Source organism: Anomaloglossus baeobatrachus, chromosome 1 (genome assembly GCF_048569485.1).
Source record: "Anomaloglossus baeobatrachus isolate aAnoBae1 chromosome 1, aAnoBae1.hap1, whole genome shotgun sequence".
In the NCBI taxonomy this organism is placed as follows: domain Eukaryota; kingdom Metazoa; phylum Chordata; class Amphibia; order Anura; family Aromobatidae; genus Anomaloglossus; species Anomaloglossus baeobatrachus.
In genome coordinates, this window is record NC_134353.1 from 24,947,151 (window position 1) to 24,971,856 (window position 24,706).

At 57.0% G+C, this 24,706-nt stretch overlaps 1 protein-coding gene across 3 annotated transcripts; it reads right to left on the reverse strand.

Annotated features, from left to right (window-relative positions):
- Positions 1-284: 284 nt before the first annotated feature.
- On the reverse strand, positions 285-15,088 carry PAIP2B (poly(A) binding protein interacting protein 2B). Of its 3 annotated transcripts, none has more exons than XM_075332548.1 (4): positions 15,011-15,088; positions 3,600-3,751; positions 2,257-2,433; positions 285-1,446 (listed from the first exon to the last, which is right to left on the reverse strand). In XM_075332548.1, exons 2-4 carry the CDS (start codon positions 3,741-3,743, stop codon positions 1,390-1,392), a joined length of 378 nt encoding a protein of 125 aa, XP_075188663.1. In that variant the 5' UTR covers positions 3,744-3,751; positions 15,011-15,088; the 3' UTR covers positions 285-1,389. The 3 variants fall into 3 exon arrangements, with proteins under 3 accessions (XP_075188663.1, XP_075188661.1, XP_075188652.1); XM_075332546.1 differs by having other exon boundaries at positions 14,909-15,082; XM_075332537.1 differs by having other exon boundaries at positions 14,901-15,080.
- Positions 15,089-24,706: the final 9,618 nt, after the last annotated feature.

Genomic DNA, 24,706 nt, shown 5'->3' on the forward strand with positions numbered 1-24,706 from the left:
AAAGTCGACTATTACTATCTCTACTAGAGGTCGGTCAACAAACATTCTTCAAGAGCAGGTCCTAGACTAGTCCGCAGCTATACAAAGGAACCCAAAGTAATCTAAGCATCTAAAGGCCTCTCACATTAATATTCATGAGTCTAATATAGGATGGTAAGGAGAAAGAACATTGTGGACAGTCGGCAGTTTTGTTCTCATTAGGACTTCTCCGACGTCCACATTTTGGCACCGACATTCCCGGAGTCCGCGCAGCCCCCTGACACACCGAAGCACACAGACTCGTACAATGATCAGGCGGCTTTATTTTTTTTTTTTTCTTCTGTCTGCGGCTTTTTCATATCACGTGATAAAACCCAAAGTTGGAGCCAGAGGCAGTGATAGAAGACGATAGCTTATTGGTGTCTCTTTACCGGGCTCCGTGCACTACAATCGTGGCAGATAGACGGCAGGGGGAGAGACGGCCCCTGCGCTGAAGGTTTTCGGACACCCCCTATCCGGATTTTTATTTATAATGGCGATATTGAAGCCTGGATTATGGAGGATCTACATTATCTTGGAAAGGAGGGCACCCGAGGCAGATGGTAGCGAGTCTCCGGGGGGCATGGCACAGCCATGCTTGGTGGGGTGGATGGCGGACCCTCGCACGAGGAGGCCCTGTAACATCATTTCAGTATCAGGCAAGACGGACATCGCTTAGTGTTATCTGAGAAATCACAGATGCAGCATAATCGATGAGGCGGCAGAGCGGCGGTCGGAGGGGAGGGCGGCGGACGACGGACAATGTCCACATTGCAAGCAGCTGAAGCGGAGAGAAATGTGGGACCCCCCCAAAGAGAAGGGGGCGCCGAACACTGAACAAAAAAAAAAAAAAAAAATACGTCAGGAACGCACCTGTTCTCCTGAGAAACTGGAAAAATTAAAATAAAAACACCTCGAGCTGATGTAAATGGCACTGAAATGAAAGCCGCCCCTCCCCCCCACACACACACAGACAGACGGAGGAGCCATCCTCACGCTCAGAGGGGGGCAGGGGAGACGATAACAATACGATTAGGAATCTTCCTTGTTGTTTTGAGGTTTCCTTGTAGGTCGCACACACCTTACAGAAGGGACAAAAAAAAAGAAAAGAAACAAGAACCTGAAGTCCGACAAGCAGCCCCCAGGTGCTGAGCGAGGAGGGGAGGGAGACGCCTGGAGGACATCCCCACGGAGAGGGGCCCGAGTCACAGTGTCGAGCGCCAGCGGCACCGCCTCACACAACTATCACCCTCCCCCCCGTGGGCTGGATTTTTTTTGTTTTTTTTGTGCAGCTTTGTCCTGAAGATTAAGGAAAACAGTCTTTTATGTCTTTTTTTTTTGTTTTGATTTAAAAAAGTTGAATGTAAATGTTCAATACTTCACTCCGGGGACAAACTCCTTCGCATCCGGGTTCAGGTTACTTTTGCTCTGATGAGAAAAACAAGAAAAAGGGGAAAAAATAAAGTTACATTTTTACACAATTTAAAAAAAAAAAAAAAAAAAAAAAAAAAAAAAAAGATATATTTTTATATAATAATAATAATAATAATAATAATAATAATAATAATATAATAATAATAAGTAATAAATATTTAGTATTGGTAATATTATTGGTATTTAATTATATAAAAATTATTATTTATATAAATATTTAGTATTAGTATTGGTACTTAATTATATACAAATTATTATTTATTATTAATAAATTATTAATATTTTTTATATAATTATGTGAAATAGCAATAATACAAAATATTTATATTATTTATATAAAAAATAGTATTATTAGTGTCATAATAAAAAAAAATAATAATAATAATATTATTAATAGAAAGAAAATGAAGCTGCCAAAAAAAAAAAAAAAAAAACAGCATAAAGTTACCAGCAGAATGGTGAGTGCAGCTCTGGAGTATAATACAGAGAGTAACTCAGGATCAGTAATGTAATGTATGTACACAGTGACTGCATCAGCAGAATAGTGAGTGCAGCTCTGGAGTATAATGTAGGGTGTAAGATGTGCTGCACAGCATAATGCGCTGTTTGTGCTGATATTACACAGGTGTGTTGGCTCCTCTGTGCTGTGTTCCTGTATGGCAGGGTGCATAAGCCGCTGAACCTGTGATAATCTGCTGAGTGCAGTTTTCCCAGTGATTGCAGCTCAGGTGTTGTGTAGTAAATGGTTTTTGGTGCGTCGGTGGCTGCCGCAGGCGTGCGAGGAGTGAAGTATAACGCACTCACCAGTATGTCCTCCGAACTGTGAGCGTCGTTGACTGTGAGACCATTTAACTGCTGCTGCAACTGCCCCACCCCCTGCGGCAAGTCACGAGACGGGATGAACCAGTCCTGATCCTCCTCGTCCAACATCTCCTGGAAGCAGCGGTCCAGGAACTCCTGCTCCTGCAATTCTTCCTCCACCTAAGGGGGAGAGACGCAGGGTGACGTGCAATGTATGGGCCGGCCGGGACCGGGGGAGGGCAGACCAGCACCTGGGGGGCAGACCAGCACTGTCCACCTCCCCTGCTCCAGCTGTAGAGGGCGATAGAGACACAACCTACCTGGCTATAACAAAACAACATCGGGGCGAGGAGGTGGGGTTATGTCAGTGGGGCCGGGGGAAAGAGAGCACCATGGGGGGCCGGTGGAAAGGCCACCACTGCTGCGTCCATCAACGTCTGACCCATCAGGTGCACTTGGTGAATACAGTAAATTGAAAAAAACCCGCAAGAATTGTGTGTTGGCCGCTGCACCTAATACAAAGTAATCTGATGCTCCACAAAACTGCATCAATAAACACATCAGCTGGACGCACAAGAAACGAGCACAACATGGCTCCGATTACAGGAGACAGACCAAACCGAAAAAGGGAGAAAGGAATGCAAGCGCATAATCAAAAACAGCCAGAGGTAGGAAGGGGTTAAAAAGATCGCATTCCTGCTCCTGTAGAGGGCGGTGTAGAAACCAGAGAGACGGCTGCAGAGAAACCACAGAGAGCTGTGCACCGGAGCACAAATACTGGAAAAAAAAGGGACTGCAGGGCACCATGCAGGGCACCATCACTGCGCCAACCCGGGCCCCGCCTCCCAACCCGGGCCCCGCCTCCCAACCCGGGCCCCGCCATCACACACAACCTGGGCCCCTCCTCATCGCTTTACTCCGGCCCTGCAACGTACATAACTCAATTTTACTGAAATTTCAGGAGGCAGCTGAGCTAGTGACATGGCCGGAATAAGGCCTTCTGTCCCTACATCATACTGCTATCAGATTACAGAGCAAAAAGCTCCTGACAGTTTCCTTTTACCTCCCCCCCCTCATCTCTGACTTCTGTATTGCTGTAGATATCTGGCTGCAGGGGTCCGGTCAGTGAGCTCACTTTCTGGTCTATAGCTCTTATCTACTAATGATCGAGCTCCCTGATGGATTCTCTGGCAATGATTGCGTCCAGACCACACAAGCGCCCATAATACACAGCCCTGGAGCTGTCTGAGCAGTGGTGAATAGTGGGGCCTGTGTGTAATGAATACCCTGCCTGCTCCCCCATGCTTTACACTGCAGCTCCCTCCTCCTGGATGCCGCTCACGTACCTGTCTGTTGAAGTCCTCCTCATTTTCCATCCACATGTATTCTGCAAACGGGTTGTTCTCGTTCTCGTCGTGCCCGTTCACCACCTGCTCATCCTTTGATTTGTTGTTGGACGAGGAATTCCCGATGTTTGAGCCGTTCATCATGGTGGAATCTGGCGGAAGGGAAAGTCTGGTTACACCATTACCGGGCCCACAAAATGCTACAAGGTGCGAGCAACACGGAGGCCACCTCCACGCCGTACAGACACCACGGTCACCGGAGCCCCCCGAGGAGGGTGCGCACAGGGAGCCCCCCCGAGGAGGGTGCGCACAGGGGCCCCCCCGAGGAGGGTGCGCACAGGGGCCCCCCCGAGGAGGGTGCGCACAGGGGCCCCCCCGAGGAGGGTGCGCACAGGGGCCCCCCCGAGGAGGGTGCGCACAGGGGCCCCCCCGAGGAGGGTGCGCACAGGGGCCCCCCCGAGGAGGGTGCGCACAGGGGCCCCCCCGAGGAGGGTGCGCACAGGGGCCCCCCCGAGGAGGGTGCGCACAGGGGCCCCCCCGAGGAGGGTGCGCACAGGGGCCCCCCCGAGGAGGGTGCGCACAGGGGCCCCCCCGAGGAGGGTGCGCACAGGGGCCCCCCCGAGGAGGGTGCGCACAGGGGCCCCCCCCGAGGAGGGTGCGCACAGGGGCCAGCGGGAAGGTGGGCAGAGACTCTGCAGCTTCCCCTCCACTGCTTCTGGCATATCCCCCCCCCACCACCAACCAGTGTTCCGCTCTCACCCCCCCCCCACACCAACCAGTGTTCCGCTCTCATCATCCCCCCCACCAACCAGTGTTCCGCTCTCATCATCCCCCCCACCAACCAGTGTTCCGCTCTCATCATCCCCCCCACCAACCAGTGTTCCGCTCTCATCATCCCCCCCACCAACCAGTGTTCCGCTCTCATCATCCCCCCCACCAACCAGTGTTCCGCTCTCATCATCCCCCCCACCAACCAGTGTTCCGCTCTCATCATCCCCCCCACCAACCAGTGTTCCGCTCTCATCATCCCCCCCACCAACCAGTGTTCCGCTCTCATCATCCCCCCCACCAACCAGTGTTCCGCTCTCATCATCCCCCCACCAACCAGTGTTCCGCTCTCATCATCCCCCCCACCAACCAGTGTTCCGCTCTCATCATCCCCCCCACCAACCAGTGTTCCGCTCTCATCATCCCCCCCACCAACCAGTGTTCCGCTCTCATCATCCCCCCCACCAACCAGTGTTCCGCTCTCATCATCCCCCCAACCAACCAGTGTTCCGCTCTCATCATCCCCCCCACCAACCAGTGTTCCGCTCTCATCATCCCCCCCCACCAGTGTTCCGCTCTCATCACCCCCCCCACCAACCAGTGTTCCGCTCTCATCATCCCCCCCACCAACCAGTGTTCCGCTCTCATCATCCCCCCCACCAACCAGTGTTCCGCTCTCATCATCCCCCCCACCAACCAGTGTTCCGCTCTCATCATCCCCCCCACCAACCAGTGTTCCGCTCTCATCATCCCCCCCACCAACCAGTGTTCCGCTCTCATCATCCCCCCCACCAACCAGTGTTCCGCTCTCATCATCCCCCCCACCAACCAGTGTTCCGCTCTCATCATCCCCCCCACCAACCAGTGTTCCGCTCTCATCATCCCCCCCACCAACCAGTGTTCCGCTCTCATCATCCCCCCCACCAACCAGTGTTCCGCTCTCATCATCCCCCCCACCAACCAGTGTTCCGCTCTCATCATCCCCCCCACCAACCAGTATTCCGCTCTCATCATCCCCCCCACCAACCGGTGTTCCGCTCTCATCCCCCCCCCACCAGTGTTCCGCTCTCATCCCCCCCACCAACCAGTGTTCCGCTCTCATCATCCCTCCCAACAACCAGTGTTCCGCTCTCATCCCCCCCCCCACCAGTGTTCCGCTCTCATCCCCCCCACCAACCAGTGTTCCGCTCTCATCATCCCTCCCACCAACCAGTGTTCCGCTCTCATCATCCCCCCCACCAACCAGTGTTCCGCTCTCATCATCCCCCCCACCAACCAGTGTTCCGCTCTCATCATCCCCCCCAACAACCAGTGTTCCGCTCTCATCATCCCCCCCAACAACCAGTGTTCCGCTCTCATCATCCCCCCCAACAACCAGTGTTCCGCTCTCATCATCCCCCCCAACCAGTGTTCTGCCGTCATTCCCCCCCACCACCAACCAGTGTTCTGCCGTCATTCCCCCCCCCCACCAGTGTTCTGCCGTCATCACCCCCCCCCCCCCACCAACCAGTTTTCCGCTCTCATTCCTCCCCCCCACCAACCAGTGTTCTGCTGTCACTCCCCCACTCCCACTGCCTAGTCTGCTGCCTTCCTCTGGTCAGGGAGAGGGTGACTGCTGCAGCCAATCAGCAAGCACTGATCGACTGCACCCTCGATTTTCTGCCAGATAGAGAATGACGTCTGCGACACCGCTGCTTCCTGCCTCCCTCTTCTTAAGGTGGTGGGATGCAGTGGTCTGCTGCTGTCTTAACAGTGCATCAGAGCATACAACCAATCAGCTGATTGGCTGCAGTGGTCGTCTGATACCCTGTCTGGGGCTAAAAGATGGTGGCTGTAGGGCGGCCAATCAGGGACGGTCAGCAGCAGTACGGAAGAGCAGGAGGAGCCAATTCCAACCACTCCGAGCCACTGATGAGCCTTTTAAAAGGAAATGTGTCACCATGTTTTTGACACCTAATCTGATAGCAGCATAATGTAGGGTCAGAGATCCTGATGCCCGCCATGTGTCACTTACTGGATTGCTTAGTGTACTTGTGATAAAAATCATTACAGGACTACTTTGCGTGCTGCAGGTAGTCCAGCATATTCATGAGCTCTGGATAACTGCTAGATCTGAAGCAGAAAAAACAGCTCAGTAAGTGACACATGGCTGGAATCAGGGTCTCTGCCTCTACTTTATGCTGCTGTCAGATGGGGCAGCAAAAACCTGGTGACAGATTCCCTTTAATATCTCCTCTTGCTGCCAGTCATTGAGCATTTCAGGCCGATAGGACTCTTTACACTGGATGACAGCAAGCAGAGGTGTAGGAAAACGTGGAACCGAAACAGAAAATACTTGGGAAGGAATCATACGGATACATGGGCAGAAATTCCCTTGCCCTGCCCCTACAGTGAGCGAGTATATGGGGGGGGGGGGGGGGGTCGGGAGGGGAGGTTCCACCACATCCTTTACACCGCGAGCCGAGGAAGCAGAGTGCAGGCCGCTCACAGCCACATTTATCCAGGCTCAGCAAGGGGCGTCGCGTCGGTGGAACCGTCCTCCCCGGGGGGGTCCGGCCTGCACCAGCTATACGCTCCTGAGCTCCACTCATGTACAGGCCGCGTCCATCATCTGCGAGCCTCCTGGCTGGACACACAGCCTATCCTGTTACAGCAGCTGTGCGGAAGCTTCCTCCTGGCTGTTGTGACTGGATATAAACACTGCGCAGTGATCACCACCCTGACCTGACACTGCTGTGTGCGGGTTCTCATTGGGCACTCTAATGTACAGTTAAGAAGCAAAGTCACCAAACAGAAAAAACAAAAAACGATTAAAAAAAAAAAAAAAAAAAGGCAGAGGAGTAACGAGATCAAAACTGACCGGGGGAAAGGATCGCAGTGGAGTAAGGGGAGACGGGGACGCCAGGGCGCCAGACAGAGCCAGGGGGAAAGGCGCGACGCCAGGGCGCCAGACAGAGCCAGGGGGAAAGGAGCGACGCTAGGGCGCCAGACAGAGCCAGGGGGAAAGGAGCGACGCCAGGGCGCCAGACAGAGCCAGGGGGAAAATGGGATGCGAGGGCACCAGAGCGAGGTGGAGAGGGCGCCAGACAAAGGGGGGACAGATGCGAGACAAAGCGAGAGGATGCCAGAGCGAAGGGGGCTGACAAGGATGTCAGTCGCAGGAGGGGGTGGTGTGTGGCGATACGAGGACACTAGAGCGAGGTGACAAGAGGACCCGCACCGGCATCACCCATCATCAGTGGCAGTACACCACGACCCGCACCGGCATCACCCATCATCAGTGGCAGTACACCACGACCCGCACCGGCATCACCCATCATCAGTGGCAGTACACCACGACCCGCACCGGCATCACCCATCATCAGTGGCAGTACACCACGACCCGCACCGGCATCACCCATCATCAGTGGCAGTACACCACGACCCGCACCGGCATCACCCATCATCAGTGGCAGTACACCACGATTTGCACAGGCATCACTCATCATCAGTGGCAGTACACCACGATCCGCACCGGCCTCACCCATAATCAGTGGCAGTACACCACGATTCGCACCGGCCTCACCCATAATCAGTGGCAGTACACCACGATCCGCACCGGTATCACCCATCAGTGGCAGTACACCACGATCCGCACCGGTATCACCCATCAGTGGCAGTACACCACGATCCGCACCGGTATCACCCATCAGTGGCAGTACACCTGTGAGGCTCGGGCATCTTCACACAGTTCATTTTCATTTACTTACAACAGAACGCGGCATCAACAATATAAAAAAATCTACTGTATTTTTCGGACCATAAGACGCACCGGATCATAAGACGCACCGGATCATAAGACGCACCGGATCATAAGACGCACCGGATCATAAGACGCACCGGATCATAAGACGCACCGGATCATAAGACGCACCGGATCATAAGACGCACCGGATCATAAGACGCACCGGATCATAAGACGCACCGGATCATAAGACGCACCCTGGTTTTAGAGCAGGAAAATAGGAAAATAAAATTTTAAGCAAAAAAATGGGAGTCAGGACACACTGTTATGGGGCGAGGATCTGCTGCTGACACTTATGGGGGTAATGTCTCCAAATTCTCTACTAAGGTGCCGCATCCTGGTAATGATCCTCCTGCCTTGTATAGACAGTATATGTTCCTCATCCTGCTATATACAGTAACCCATCCTGGCATATGGCCCCATCCTGCTATATACCCCCATCCTGCTACATACCCCCATCCTGCTCATAGCATTCCCCCTTCCAGTGGCGAAAAAAATAAACGTTCATACTCACCTTACCTCACTCCCTGCAGCACCGCTCCTCCTCCCATCTGTGTCAGCGTCGCTAAGTGGAGTCGTACCCGTTCCCCTGCAGCATTGCGATGTCCTCCTGTGCCAGTGGCGGCTGCGTGTGGACACGTGCGCACAGTGATGACGTTCACCGCTAGTCTCAGCGGCCGCCGCTGGCACAGGAGGACATCGCAATGCTGCAGGAGAACGGGTACGGCTCCACTTAGCGGCGCTGACACAGACGGGAGGAGGAGCGGTGCTGCAGGAGAACGGCTCTACTCAGCGGCGCTGCCTCTGACACAGGAGGAGGAGCGGTGCTGCAGGAGAACGGGGACGGCTCTACTCAGCGGCGCTGCCTCTGACACAGACAGGAGGAGGAGCGGTGCTGCAGGAGAACGGGGACGGGTCCACTCCGCGGCTGCCGGCAGCCAGGAGGAGATCGCGTGCTGCAGGGGAACGGTGACAGGTGAATATACTGAGTCACTGCACCCCGCGCTGATGATGATGCACGGGGGGCAGTGAATACAGCCGCACATGATCACTCCAGGCTGTAGTTGCCAGGGGTGATCATGCAGGCCGGCTGTTTATCCCCTGCCCATCATCCCGCCCACCTGACTACTCCTGCTTCAGCGCTGAGAGATGATGGGCCGGAGGATGAGCGTGCATATTAAATGAGCGGGCCCAAGTGGTCACAGCAGGCGCTGCTGCCCCCGATGACCGCGCCACCACAGCATCCTCATTCCTGGCCCTATATTCAGACCATAAGACGCACACCCCACTTTCCCCCAACATTTGGGGGAAAAAAACTGCGTCTTATGGTACTTTTTTTTTCCTTTAAAACTTTTCTGGTAAAAAATGAAAATAAATCTTTAAAATTTGAAAATATTAAAACTTTCTAAACACCAGGGGGCGCAGCGGCTGATGCCAGGAAAACACTGATGCTGGCTTGCCTTACGACTGCAGTAATTGTGGGCAGGTCCACGTGTGATGTCTCCGCCCCTTTGTAGAAGGATGGACGGAGCTCACAATCAGAGCAGACACGTCACTGGTGACTCCGCAGACGGCGTCCTGTGGGGGATTCTGTCTGCTGCACCATGCTGGGAGTTATAGTTCTGCAGCAGGGAATGTGCTGGAGGCCAATTACATCTCTCCAGATGTTACAGAACTGCAACTCCCAGAACGCCAAGGCAGCAAAAACCTATCTGGTGCATGCTGGGAGTTGTAGTCCTGCAGCAGGGTGACCATAGATTATTCACAGCTCTCCAGAAGTTACAGAACTACAAGTCCCAGCTCCCACCTGCCCGTTATGCTGGAAGTTGTAGTCCCCTCACACGTGGCAGTCTCGCCTGCTCATTATGCTGGAAGTTGTAGTCCCTTCACACATGGCTGCTTTCTCATGCTGGGAGCTGTAGTCCACGTTATGTTAGGAGTTGTAGTCTCCTCACATGTGGCAGTATTGTCTGCCCCGTTATGCTGGGAGTTGTAGTACCCTCACAAGTAGCGGTCCCTCCTGCCCTGTCATGCTGGGAGATGTGGCCCCCTTATATATGGCTGCTTTCTCATGCTGGGAGTCTACATTATGCTGGGAGTTGTAGTCCCCTAACATGTAGCTGTTTTCTCATGCTGGGAGCTGTAGTCTCCTCACATAGGGCTCTCATGTTGGGAATTGTAGTTCTCCTCACACGTGGCTGTCCCGGCTGCCGTGTCATGCTGGGAGTTGTAGTTCCCTCACATATGGCCCTCATGCTGGGAGCTTTAGTCCTCTAAGACATGTGGAGGTCCCGCCTGCCCTGTCACACTGGCAGTTCCCTCCCACGTGGCTGTTTTCTATTGCTGGGAGTTGTAGTCCCCTCCCACATGGCTGTTTTCTCATGCTGGGAGTTGTAGTCCCCTCACACATGGCTGTTTTCTATTGCTGGGAGTTGTAGTCCCCTCACACATGGCTGTTTTCTATTGCTGGGAGTTGTAGTCCCCTCACACATGGCTGTTTTCTCATGCTGGGAGTTGTAGTCCCCTCACACATGGCTATTTTCTCATGCTGGGAGTTGTAGTCCCCTCACACATGGCTGTTTTCTCATGCTGGGAGTTGTAGTCCCCTCCCACATGGCTGTTTTCTATTGCTGGGAGTTGTAGTCCCCTCACACATGGCTGTTTTCTCATGCTGGGAGTTGTAGTCCCCTCACACATGGCTATTTTCTCATGCTGGGAGTTGTAGTCCCCTCACACATGGCTGTTTTCTCATGCTGGGAGTTGTAGTCCCCTCCCACATGGCTGTTTTCTCATGCTGGGAGTTGTAGTCCCCTCACACATGGCTGTTTTCTATTGCTGGGAGTTGTAGTCCCCTCACACATGGCTGTTTTCTATTGCTGGGAGTTGTAGTCCCCTCACACATGGCTGTTTTCTCATGCTGGGAGTTGTAGTCCCCTCACACATGGCTATTTTCTATTGCTGGGAGTTGTAGTTCCCTCCCACGTGGCTGTTTTCTATTGCAGGGAGTTGTAGTCCCCTCACACGTGGCTGTTTTCTATTGCTGGGAGTTGTAGTCCCCTCACACGTGGCTGTTTTCTCATGCTGGGAGTTGTAGTCCCCTCACACATGGCTGTTTTCTATTGCTGGGAGTTGTAGTCCCCTCACACATGGCTGTTTTCTATTGCTGGGAGTTGTAGTCCCCTCACACATGGCTGTTTTCTCATGCTGGGAGTTGTAGTCCCCTCACACATGGCTATTTTCTCATGCTGGGAGTTGTAGTCCCCTCCCACATGGCTGTTTTCTCATGCTGGGAGTTGTAGTCCCCTCCCACATGGCTGTTTTCTCATGCTGGGAGTTGTAGTCCCCTCACACATGGCTATTTTCTCATGCTGGGAGTTGTAGTCCCCTCCCACATGGCTGTTTTCTCATGCTGGGAGTTGTAGTCCCCTCCCACATGGCTGTTTTCTCATGCTGGGAGTTGTAGTCCCCTCACACATGGCTGTTTTCTATTGCTGGGAGTTGTAGTCCCCTCACACATGGCTATTTTCTATTGCTGGGAGTTGTAGTCCCCTCACACATGGCTGTTTTCTATTGCTGGGAGTTGTAGTCTCCTCACACATGGCTATTTTCTATTGCTGGGAGTTGTAGTCCCCTCACACATGGCTGTTTTCTATTGCTGGGAGTTGTAGTCCCCTCACACATGGCTGTTTTCTATTGCTGGGAGTTGTAGTCCCCTCACACATGGCTGTTTTCTATTGCTGGGAGTTGTAGTCCCCTCACACATGGCTATTTTCTATTGCTGGGAGTTGTAGTCCCCTCACACATGGCTATTTTCTATTGCTGGGAGTTGTAGTCCCCTCACACATGGCTATTTTCTATTGCTGGGAGTTGTAGTCCCCTCACACATGGCTATTTTCTATTGCTGGGAGTTGTAGTCCCCTCAAACATGGCTGTTTTCTATTGCTGGGAGTTGTAGTCCCCTCACACATGGCTGTTTTCTATTGCTGGGAGTTGTAGTCCCCTCACACATGGCTATTTTCTATTGCTGGGAGTTGTAGTCCCCTCACACATGGCTATTTTCTATTGCTGGGAGTTGTAGTCCCCTCACACATGGCTATTTTCTATTGCTGGGAGTTGTAGTCCCCTCACACATGGCTGTTTTCTATTGCTGGGAGTTGTAGTCCCCTCACACATGGCTGTTTTCTATTGCTGGGAGTTGTAGTCCCCTCACACATGGCTGTTTTCTATTGCTGGGAGTTGTAGTCCCCTCACACATGGCTATTTTCTATTGCTGGGAGTTGTAGTCCCCTCACACATGGCTGTTTTCTATTGCTGGGAGTTGTAGTCCCCTCACACATGGCTATTTTCTATTGCTGGGAGTTGTAGTCCCCTCACACATGGCTGTTTTCTATTGCTGGGAGTTGTAGTCCCCTCACACATGGCTGTTTTCTATTGCTGGGAGTTGTAGTCCCCTCACACATGGCTGTTTTCTCATGCAGGGAGTTGTAGTCCCCTCACACATGGCTATTTTCTATTGCTGGGAGTTGTAGTCCCCTCACACATGGCTGTTTTCTCATGCAGGGAGTTGTAGTCCCCTCACACATGGCTATTTTCTATTGCTGGGAGTTGTAGTCCCCTCACACATGGCTATTTTCTATTGCTGGGAGTTGTAGTCCCCTCACACATGGCTATTTTCTATTGCTGGGAGTTGTAGTCCCCTCACACATGGCTATATTCTATTGCTGGGAGTTGTAGTCCCCTCACACATGGCTATTTTCTATTGCTGGGAGTTGTAGTCCCCTCACACATGGCTATTTTCTATTGCTGGGAGTTGTAGTCCCCTCACACATGGCTATTTTCTATTGCTGGGAGTTGTAGTCCCCTCACACATGGCTATTTTCTATTGCTGGGAGTTGTAGTCCCCTCACACATGGCTATTTTCTATTGCTGGGAGTTGTAGTCCCCTCACACATGGCTATTTTCTATTGCTGGGAGTTGTAGTCCCCTCACACATGGCTATTTTCTATTGCTGGGAGTTGTAGTCCCCTCACACATGGCTATTTTCTATTGCTGGGAGTTGTAGTCCCCTCACACATGGCTATTTTCTATTGCTGGGAGTTGTAGTCCCCTCACACATGGCTATTTTCTATTGCTGGGAGTTGTAGTCCCCTCACACATGGCTATTTTCTATTGCTGGGAGTTGTAGTCCCCTCACACATGGCTATTTTCTATTGCTGGGAGTTGTAGTCCCCTCACACATGGCTATTTTCTATTGCTGGGAGTTGTAGTCCCCTCACACATGGCTATTTTCTATTGCTGGGAGTTGTAGTCCCCTCACACATGGCTGTTTTCTATTGCTGGGAGTTGTAGTCCCCTCACACATGGCTGTTTTCTATTGCTGGGAGTTGTAGTTCCCTCACACATGGCTGTTTTCTATTGCTGGGAGTTGTAGTTCCCTCACACATGGCTATATTCTATTGCTGGGAGTTGTAGTCCCCTCACACATGGCTATTTTCTATTGCTGGGAGTTGTAGTCCCCTCACACATGGCTATTTTCTATTGCTGGGAGTTGTAGTCCCCTCACACATGGCTATTTTCTATTGCTGGGAGTTGTAGTCCCCTCACACATGGCTATTTTCTATTGCTGGGAGTTGTAGTCCCCTCACACATGGCTGTTTTCTATTGCTGGGAGTTGTAGTCCCCTCACACATGGCTGTTTTCTATTGCTGGGAGTTGTAGTCCCCTCACACATGGCTGTTTTCTATTGCTGGGAGTTGTAGTCCCCTCACACATGGCTGTTTTCTATTGCTGGGAGTTGTAGTCCCCTCACACATGGCTATTTTCTATTGCTGGGAGTTGTAGTCCCCTCACACATGGCTATTTTCTATTGCTGGGAGTTGTAGTCCCCTCACACGTGGCTGTTTTCTCATGCTGGGAGTTGTAGTCCCCTCACACATGGCTATTTTCTATTGCTGGGAGTTGTAGTCCCCTCACACATGGCTATTTTCTATTGCTGGGAGTTGTAGTCCCCTCACACATGGCTATTTTCTATTGCTGGGAGTTATAGTCCCCTCACACATGGCTATTTTCTATTGCTGGGAGTTCTAGTCCCCTCACACATGGCTGTTTTCTATTGCTGGGAGTTCTAGTCCCCTCACACATGGCTATTTTCTATTGCTGGGAGTTGTAGTCCCCTCACACATGGCTATTTTCTATTGCTGGGAGTTCTAGTCCCCTCACACATGGCTATTTTCTATTGCTGGGAGTTATAGTCCCCTCACACATGGCTGTTTTCTATTGCTGGGAGTTGTAGTCCCCTCACACGTGGCTGTTTTCTATTGCTGGGAGTTATAGTCCCCTCACACATGGCTATTTTCTATTGCTGGGAGTTCTAGTCCCCTCACACATGGCTGTTTTCTATTGCTGGGAGTTCTAGTCCCCTCACACATGGCTATTTTCTATTGCTGGGAGTTGTAGTCCCCTCACACATGGCTGTTTTCTATTGCTGGGAGTTCTAGTCCCCTCACACATGGCTATTTTCTATTGCTGGGAGTTGTAGTCCCCTCACACGTGGCTGTTTTCTCATGCTGGGAGTTGTAGTCCCCCCAGGTAAGGCCGTCCATCCAGCGCCGCCCCCGGAGAGCAGCAGCACATGTCTGTGAGGAGCCGGTAACCGCCATATTGGTGCTCACACAACTTTCCCGGGTGGACGCGCCGCGGAGCCGCTGTGGTCCCGCACACAGCCGGCCATGAGGAGCCCCCGGGCCTACCTCCGCACCTACAGCCCGGGCCTGTGCTGGATGTCGTGCCCCGCGGGTAGCGCTGCTTCTCCGGTACGCGCGGCCTCCTCCCTCGCACAAACCACCTCCGTTCTGCTCACCGCCTCCTTCACCGATCACCCGCGTTCACTATGGCGAGTACGCAAGCCACGCCTCTCGTCCCGCCTCTCTCCTCACCGGATAGGTCAGAGCCGGAAGTCTGTCAACGACAATCCATCCTCTGATTGGCAGCCGAGATGAACGTGCGTGAGGAGGGGAACCGTGCGTCTATTGCGTCAGACGCGCCGTGCGGGCGTGAGGACGGAGCCACGCCTTCTTACGCGCTGACGTCACGCCCCTTTACTACTAGGAAACCGTAAAGGGACGAAGAGGGCGGAGTTACAGTTAAGACGTCATGCGGGAAAGCGCTTATTGGGCGTAGTTATAGTTTGTCCAATCAGGAGCGTGATGGGCGTGGCTCATATGTTGACGTGTTGTTTACAGCTGCTTGGGATCACGTGCTACTCTGGTGGTCACGTGGTAGCGGTGATCGCACGCCGGCAACCGCCATATTGTGCGCAGACTCTGAGGGTGGAGTGGTCAGGGCGGCTCCGGCAGACGCGGGACGCCCCGAAAGTGACACGTGTGACCCTGCGTATTGTGCGGGGACTGACAAGTGTCCTCCCTCCTTCCAAGACACCTCAAGTGTTCATTTTCCCAGTGATACAGCAGCTTGGTTTAAGTTTTTTCTTTTCAACCACAAAGCTCTCCACAGTGCTGCACCCCCCTACATCCCCTCTCACCCCACCCGTCCTCTCCACAGTGCTGCACCCCCCTACATCCCCTCTCACCCCACCCGTCCTCTCCACAGTGCTGCACCCCCCTACATCCCCTCTCACCCCACCCGTCCTCTCCACAGTGCTGCACCCCCCTACATCCCCTCTCACCCCACCCGTCCTCTCCACAGTGCTGCGACCCCTACATCCCCTCTCACCCCACCCGTCCTCTCCACAGTGCTGCACCCCCCTACATCCCCTCTCACCCCACCCGTCCTCTCCACAGTGCTGCACCCCCCTACATCCCCTCTCACCCCACCCGTCCTCTCCACAGTGCTGCACCCCCCTACATCCCCTCTCACCCCACCCGTCCTCTCCACAGTGCTGCGACCCCTACATCCCCTCTCACCCCACCCGTCCTCTCCACAGTGCTGCACCCCCTACATCCCCTCCTCACTCCGCCCGTCCTCTCCATAGTGCTGCACCCCCCTACATCCCCTCTCACCCCACCCGTCCTCTCCACAGTGCTGCACCCCCCTACATCCCCTCTCACTCCACCCGTCCTCTCCACAGTGCTGCACCCCCCTACATCCCCTCTCACCCCACCCGTCCTCTCCACAGTGCTGCACACCCCTACATCCCCTCTCACCCCACCCGTCCTCTCCACAGTGCTGCACCCCCCTACATCCCCTCTCACCCCACCCATCCTTCCACAGTGCTGCACCCCCCTACATCCCCTCTCACCCCACCCGTCCTCTCCACAGTGCTGCACCCCCCTACATCCCCTCTCACCCCACCCGTCCTCTCCACAGTGCTGCATCCCCCTACATCACCTCTCACCCCACCCGTCCTCTCCACAGTGCTGCACCCCCCTACATCCCCTCTCACCCCACCCGTCCTCTCCACAGTGCTGCACCCCCCTACATCCCCTCTCACCCCACCCGTCCTCTCCACAGTGCTGCACCCCCCTACATCCCCTCTCACCCCACCCGTCCTCTCCACAGTGCTGCACCCCCCTACATCCCCTCTCACCCCACCCGTCCTCTCCACAGTGCTGCGACCCCTACATCCCCTCTCACCCCACCCGTCCTCTCCACAGTGCTGCATCCCCCTACATCCCCTCCTCACTCCGCCCGTCCTCTCCATAGTGATGCACACCCCTACATCCCCTCTCACCCCACCCGTCCTCTCCACAGTGCTGCACCCCCCTACATCCCCTCTCACCCCACCCGTCCTCTCCACAGTGCTGCACCCCCCTACATCCCCTGTCACCCCACCCGTCCTCTCCACAGTGCTGCACCCCCCTACATCCCCTCTCACCCCACCCGTCCTCTCCACAGTGCTGCATCCCCCTACATCCCCTCTCACCCCACCCGTCCTCTCCACAGTGCTACACCCCCCTACATCCCCTCTCACCCCACCCGTCCTCTCAACAGTGCTGCGACCCCTACATCCCCTCTCACCCCACCCGTCCTCTCCACAGTGCTGCACCCCCCTACATCCCCTCCTCACTCCGCCCGTCCTCTCCATAGTGCTGCACACCCCTACATCCCCTCTCACCCCACCCGTCCTCTCCATAGTGCTGCACCCCCCTACATCCCCTCTCACCCCACCCGTCCTCTCCACAGTGCTGCACCCCCCTACATCCCCTCTCACCCCACCCGTCCTCTCCACAGTGCTGCACCCCCCTACATCCCCTCTCACCCCACCCGTCCTCTCCACAGTGCTGCATCCCCCTACATCACCTCTCACCCCACCCTTCCTCTCCACAGTGCTGCACCCCCCTACATCCCCTCTCACCCCACCCGTCCTCTCCACAGTGCTGCACCCCCCTACATCCCTTCCTCACCCCACCCGTCCTCTCCACAGTGCTGCACACCCCTACATCCCCTCCTCACTCCGCCCGTCCTCTCCATAGTGCTGCACACCCCTACATCCCCTCCTCACCCCACCCGTCCTCTCCACAGTGCTGCACCCCCTACATCCCCTCTCACCCCACCCGTCCTCTCCACAGTGCTGCACCCCCCTACATCCCCTCTCACCCCACCCGTCCTCTCCACAGTGCTGCACCCCCCTACATCCCCTCACCCCACCCATCCTCTCCACAGTGCTGTACCCCCCTACATTCCCTCCTCACCCCACCCGTCCTCTCCACAGTGCTGCACACCCCTACATCCCCTCCTCACCCCACCCATCCTCTCCACAGTGCTGCACACCCCTACATCCCCTCCTCACTCCACCCGTCCTCTCCATAGTGCTGCACCCCCCTACATCCCCTCTCACTCCACCCGTCCTCTCCACAGTGCTGCACCCCCCTACATCCCCTCTCACCCCACCCGTCCTCTCCATAGTGCTGCACCCCCCTACATCCCCTCCTCACCCCACCCATCCTCTCCATAGTGCTGCACCCCCCTACATCCCCTCCTCACCCCACCCGTCCTCTCCATAGTGCTGCACCCCTCTACATCCCCTCTCACTCCATCCATCCTCTCCACAGTGCTGCACCCCCCTACATCCCCTCTCACCCCACCCGTCCTCTCCATAGTGCTACACCCCCCTACATCCCCTCCTCACCCCACCCATCCTCTCCATAGTGCTGCACCCCCCTACATCCCCTCTCACCCCACCCGTCCTCTCCACAGTGCTGCACCCCCCTACATCCCCTCTCACCCCACCCGTCCTCTCCACAGTGCTGCACCCCCCTACATCCCCTCTCACTCCACCCGTCCTCTCCACAGTGCTGCACCCCCCTACATCCCCTCTCACCCCACCCGTCCTCTCCACAGTGCTGCACCCCCCTACATCCCCTCTCACCCCACCCGTCCTCTCCACAGTGCTGCACCCCCCTACATCCCCTCTCACCCCACCCGTCCTCTCCACAGTGCTGCGACCCCTACATCCCCTCTCACCCCACCCGTCCTCTCCACAGTGCTGCACCCCCCTACATCCCCTCCTCACTCCGCCCGTCCTCTCCATAGTGCTGCACACCCCTACATCCCCTCTCACCCCACCCGTCCTCTCCACAGTGCTGCACCCCCCTACATCCCCTCTCACCCCACCCATCCTCTCCACAGTGCTGCACCCCCCTACATCCCCTCTCACCCCACCCGTCCTCTCCACAGTGCTGCACCCCCCTACATCCCCTCTCACCCCACCCGTCCTCTCCACAGTGCTGCATCCCCCTACATCACCTCTCACCCCACCCGTCCTCTCCACAGTGCTGCCCCCCCTACATCCCCTCTCACCCCACCCGTCCTCTCCACAGTGCTGCACCCCCCTACATCCCCTCTCACCCCACCCGTCCTCTCCACAGTGCTGCACCCCCCTACATCCCCTCTCACCCCACCCGTCCTCTCCACAGTGCTGTACCCCCCTACATCCCCTCTCACCCCACCCGTCCTCTCCACAGTGCTGCGACCCCTACATCCCCTCTCACCCCACCCGTCCTCTCCACAGTGCTGCATCCCCCTACATCCCCTCCTCACTCCGCACGTCCTCTCCATAGTGATGCACACCCCTACATCCCCTCTCACCCCACCCGTCCTCTCCACAGTGCTGCACCCCCCTACATCCCCTCTCACCCCACCCGTCCTCTCCACAGTGCTGCACCCCCCTACATCCCCTCTCACCCCACCCGTCCTCTCCACAGTGCTGCACCCCCCTACATCCCCTCTCACCCCACCCGTCCTCTCCACAGTGCTGCATCCCCCTACATCCCCTCTCACCCCACCCGTCCTCTCCACAGTGCTGCACCCCCTTACATCCCCTCTCACCCCACCCGTCCTCTCAACAGTGCTGCGACCCCTACATCCCCTCTCACCCCACCCGTCCTCTCCACAGTGCTGCACCCCCCTACATCCCCTCCTCACTCCGCCCGTCCTCTCCATAGTGCTGCACACCCCTACATCCCCTCTCACCCCACCCGTCCTCTCCACAGTGCTGCACCCCCCTACATCCCCTCTCACCCCACCCGTCCTCTCCACAGTGCTGCACCCCCCTACATCCCCTCTCACCCCACCCGTCCTCTCCACAGTGCTGCACCCCCCTACATCCCCTCTCACCCCACCCGTCCTCTCCACAGTGCTGCATCCCCCTACATCACCTCTCACCCCACCCGTCCTCTCCACAGTGCTGCACCCCCCTACATCCCCTCTCACCCCACCCGTCCTCTCCACAGTGCTGCACCCCCCTACATCCCTTCCTCACCCCACCCGTCCTCTCCATAGTGCTGCACCCCCCTACATCCCCTCTCACTCCATCCATCCTCTCCACAGTGCTGCACACCCCTACATCCCCTCCTCACCCCACCTGTCCTCTCCATAGGGCTGCACCCCCCTACATCCCCTCCTCACCCCACCCGTCCTCTCCATAGTGCTGCACCCCCCTACATCCCCTCCTCACCCCACCCGTCCTCTCCATAGTGCTGCACCCCCCTACATCCCCTTTCACTCCACCCGTCCTCTCCACAGTGCTGCACCCCCCTACATCCCCTCCTCACCCCACCCGTCCTCTCCACAGTGCTTCACCCCCCTACATCCCCTCTCACCCCACCCGTCCTCTCCACAGTGCTGCACCCCCCTACATCCCCTCCTCACCCCACCCGTCCTCTCCACAGTGCTGCACACCCCTACATCCCCTCCTCACTCCGCCCGTCCTCTCCATAGTGCTGCACACCCCTACATCCCCTCCTCACCCCACCCGTCCTCTCCACAGTGCTGCACCCCCTACATCCCCTCTCACCCCACCCGTCCTCTCCACAGTGCTGCACCCCCCTACATCCCCTCTCACCCCACCCGTCCTCTCCACAGTGCTGCACCCCCCTACATCCCCTCACCCCACCCATCCTCTCCACAGTGCTGTACCCCCCTACATCCCCTCCTCACCCCACCCGTCCTCTCCACAGTGCTGCACACCCCTACATCCCCTCCTCACCCCACCCATCCTCTCCACAGTGCTGCACACCCCTACATCCCCTCCTCACTCCACCCGTCCTCTCCATAGTGCTGCACCCCCCTACATCCCCTCTCACTCCACCCGTCCTCTCCACAGTGCTGCACCCCCCTACATCCCCTCTCACCCCATCCGTCCTCTCCATAGTGCTGCACCCCCTACATCCCCTCCTCACCCCACCCATCCTCTCCATAGTGCTGCACCCCCCTACATCCCCTACTCACCCCACCCGTCCTCTCCATAGTGCTGCACCCCTCTACATCCCCTCTCACTCCATCCATCCTCTCCACAGTGCTGCACCCCCCTACATCCCCTCCTCACCCCACCCGTCCTCTCCATAGTGCTGCACCCCCCTACATCCACTCTCACTCCACCCGTCCTCTCCACAGTGCTGCACCCCCCTACATCCCCTCCTCACCCCACCCGTCCTCTCCATAGTGCTGCACCCCCCTACATCCCCTCTCACTCCATCCATCCTCTCCACAGTGCTGCACCCCCCTACATCCCCTCCTCACCCCACCTGTCCTCTCCATAGGGCTGCACCCCCCTACATCCCCTCCTCACCCCACCCGTCCTCTCCATAGTGCTGCACCCCCCTACATCCCCTCCTCACCCCACCCGTCCTCTCCATAGTGCTGCACCCCCCTACATCCCCTTTCACTCCACCCGTCCTCTCCACAGTGCTGCACCCCCCTACATCCCCTCCTCACCCCACCCGTCCTCTCCATAGTGCTGCACACCCCTACATCCCCTCTCACCCCACCCGTCCTCTCCACAGTGCTGCACACCCCTACTTCCCCTCTCACCCCACCCGTCCTCTCCACAGTGCTGCACACCCCTACATCCCCTTTTCACTCCACCTGTCCTCTCCATAGTGCTGCACCCCCTACATCCCCTCTCACTCCACCCGTCCTCTCCACAGTGCTGCACACCCCTACATCCCCTCTCACCCCACCCGTCTTCTCCACAGTGCTGCACCCCCCTACATCCCCTCTCACCCCACCCGTCCTCTCCACAGTGCTGCACACCCCTACATCCCCTCCTCACCCCACCCGTCCTCTCCACAGTGCTGCACACCCCTACATCCCCTCTCACCCCACCCGTCCTCTCCACAGTGCTGCACCCCCCTACATCCCCTCTCACCCCACCCGTCCTCTCCACAGTGCTGCATCCCCCTACATCCCCTCTCACCCCACCCGTCCTCTCCACAGTGCTGCACCCCCTTACATCCCCTCTCACCCCACCCGTCCTCTCAACAGTGCTGCGACCCCTACATCCCCTCTCACCCCACCCGTCCTCTCCACAGTGCTGCACCCCCCTACATCCCCTCCTCACTCCGCCCGTCCTCTCCATAGTGCTGCACACCCCTACATCCCCTCTCACCCCACCCGTCCTCTCCACAGTGCTGCACCCCCCTACATCCCCTCTCACCCCACCCGTCCTCTCCACAGTGCTGCACCCCCCTACATCCCCTCTCACCCCACCCGTCCTCTCCACAGTGCTGCACCCCCCTACATCCCCTCTCACCCCACCCGTCCTCTCCACAGTGCTGCATCCCCCTACATCACCTCTCACCCCACCCGTCCTCTCCACAGTGCTGCACCCCCCTACATCCCCTCTCACCCCACCCGTCCTCTCCACAGTGCTGCACCCCCCTACATCCCTTCCTCACCCCACCCGTCCTCTCCATAGTGCTGCACCCCCCTACATCCCCTCTCACTCCATCCATCCTCTCCACAGTGCTGCACACCCCTACATCCCCTCCTCACCCCACCTGTCCTCTCCATAGGGCTGCACCCCCCTACATCCCCTCCTCACCCCACCCGTCCTCTCCATAGTGCTGCACCCCCCTACATCCCCTCCTCACCCCACCCGTCCTCTCCATAGTGCTGCACCCCCCTACATCCCCTTTCACTCCACCCGTCCTCTCCACAGTGCTGCACCCCCCTACATCCCCTCCTCACCCCACCCGTCCTCTCCACAGTGCTTCACCCCCCTACATCCCCTCTCACCCCACCCGTCCTCTCCACAGTGCTGCACCCCCCTACATCCCCTCCTCACCCCACCCGTCCTCTCCACAGTGCTGCACACCCCTACATCCCCTCCTCACTCCGCCCGTCCTCTCCATAGTGCTGCACACCCCTACATCCCCTCCTCACCCCACCCGTCCTCTCCACAGTGCTGCACCCCCTACATCCCCTCTCACCCCACCCGTCCTCTCCACAGTGCTGCACCCCCCTACATCCCCTCTCACCCCACCCGTCCTCTCCACAGTGCTGCACCCCCCTACATCCCCTCACCCCACCCATCCTCTCCACAGTGCTGTACCCCCCTACATCCCCTCCTCACCCCACCCGTCCTCTCCACAGTGCTGCACACCCCTACATCCCCTCCTCACCCCACCCATCCTCTCCACAGTGCTGCACACCCCTACATCCCCTCCTCACTCCACCCGTCCTCTCCATAGTGCTGCACCCCCCTACATCCCCTCTCACTCCACCCGTCCTCTCCACAGTGCTGCACCCCCCTACATCCCCTCTCACCCCATCCGTCCTCTCCATAGTGCTGCACCCCCTACATCCCCTCCTCACCCCACCCATCCTCTCCATAGTGCTGCACCCCCCTACATCCCCTACTCACCCCACCCGTCCTCTCCATAGTGCTGCACCCCTCTACATCCCCTCTCACTCCATCCATCCTCTCCACAGTGCTGCACCCCCCTACATCCCCTCCTCACCCCACCCGTCCTCTCCATAGTGCTGCACCCCCCTACATCCACTCTCACTCCACCCGTCCTCTCCACAGTGCTGCACCCCCCTACATCCCCTCCTCACCCCACCCGTCCTCTCCATAGTGCTGCACCCCCCTACATCCCCTCTCACTCCATCCATCCTCTCCACAGTGCTGCACCCCCCTACATCCCCTCCTCACCCCACCTGTCCTCTCCATAGGGCTGCACCCCCCTACATCCCCTCCTCACCCCACCCGTCCTCTCCATAGTGCTGCACCCCCCTACATCCCCTCCTCACCCCACCCGTCCTCTCCATAGTGCTGCACCCCCCTACATCCCCTTTCACTCCACCCGTCCTCTCCACAGTGCTGCACCCCCCTACATCCCCTCCTCACCCCACCCGTCCTCTCCATAGTGCTGCACACCCCTACATCCCCTCTCACCCCACCCGTCCTCTCCACAGTGCTGCACACCCCTACTTCCCCTCTCACCCCACCCGTCCTCTCCACAGTGCTGCACACCCCTACATCCCCTTTTCACTCCACCTGTCCTCTCCATAGTGCTGCACCCCCTACATCCCCTCTCACTCCACCCGTCCTCTCCACAGTGCTGCACACCCCTACATCCCCTCTCACCCCACCCGTCTTCTCCACAGTGCTGCACCCCCCTACATCCCCTCTCACCCCACCCGTCCTCTCCACAGTGCTGCACACCCCTACATCCCCTCCTCACCCCACCCGTCCTCTCCACAGTGCTGCACACCCCTACATCTCCTCCTCACCCCACCCATCCTCTCCACAGTGCTGCACACCCCTACATCCCCTCCTCACCCCATCCGTCCTCTCCATAGTGCTGCACCCCCCTACATCCCCTCTCACTCCACCCATCCTCTCCACAATGCTGCACCCCCCTACATCCCCTCCTCACCCCACCCGTCCTCTCCATAGTGCTGCACCCCCTAAATCCCCTCCTCACCCCACCTGTCCTCTCCACAGTGCTGCACCCCCTACATCCCCTCCTCACTCCACACATCCTCTCCACAGTGCTGCACCCCCTTACATCCCTTCCTCACCCCACCCGTCCTCTCCACAGTGCTGCACCCCCCTACATCCCCTCCTCACCCCACCCATCCTCTCCACAGTGCTGCACCCCCTACATCCCCTCCTCACCCCACCCGTCCTCTCCACAGTGCTGCACCGACCTACATCCCCTCCTCTCCCCACCCGTCCTCTCCACAGTGCTGCACCCCCCTACAGCCCCTCATCACCCCACCCATCCTCTCCACAGTGCTGCACCCACCTACATCCCTCCTCACTCCACCCATCCTCTCCACAGTGATGCACCTCCCCACATCCCCTCAT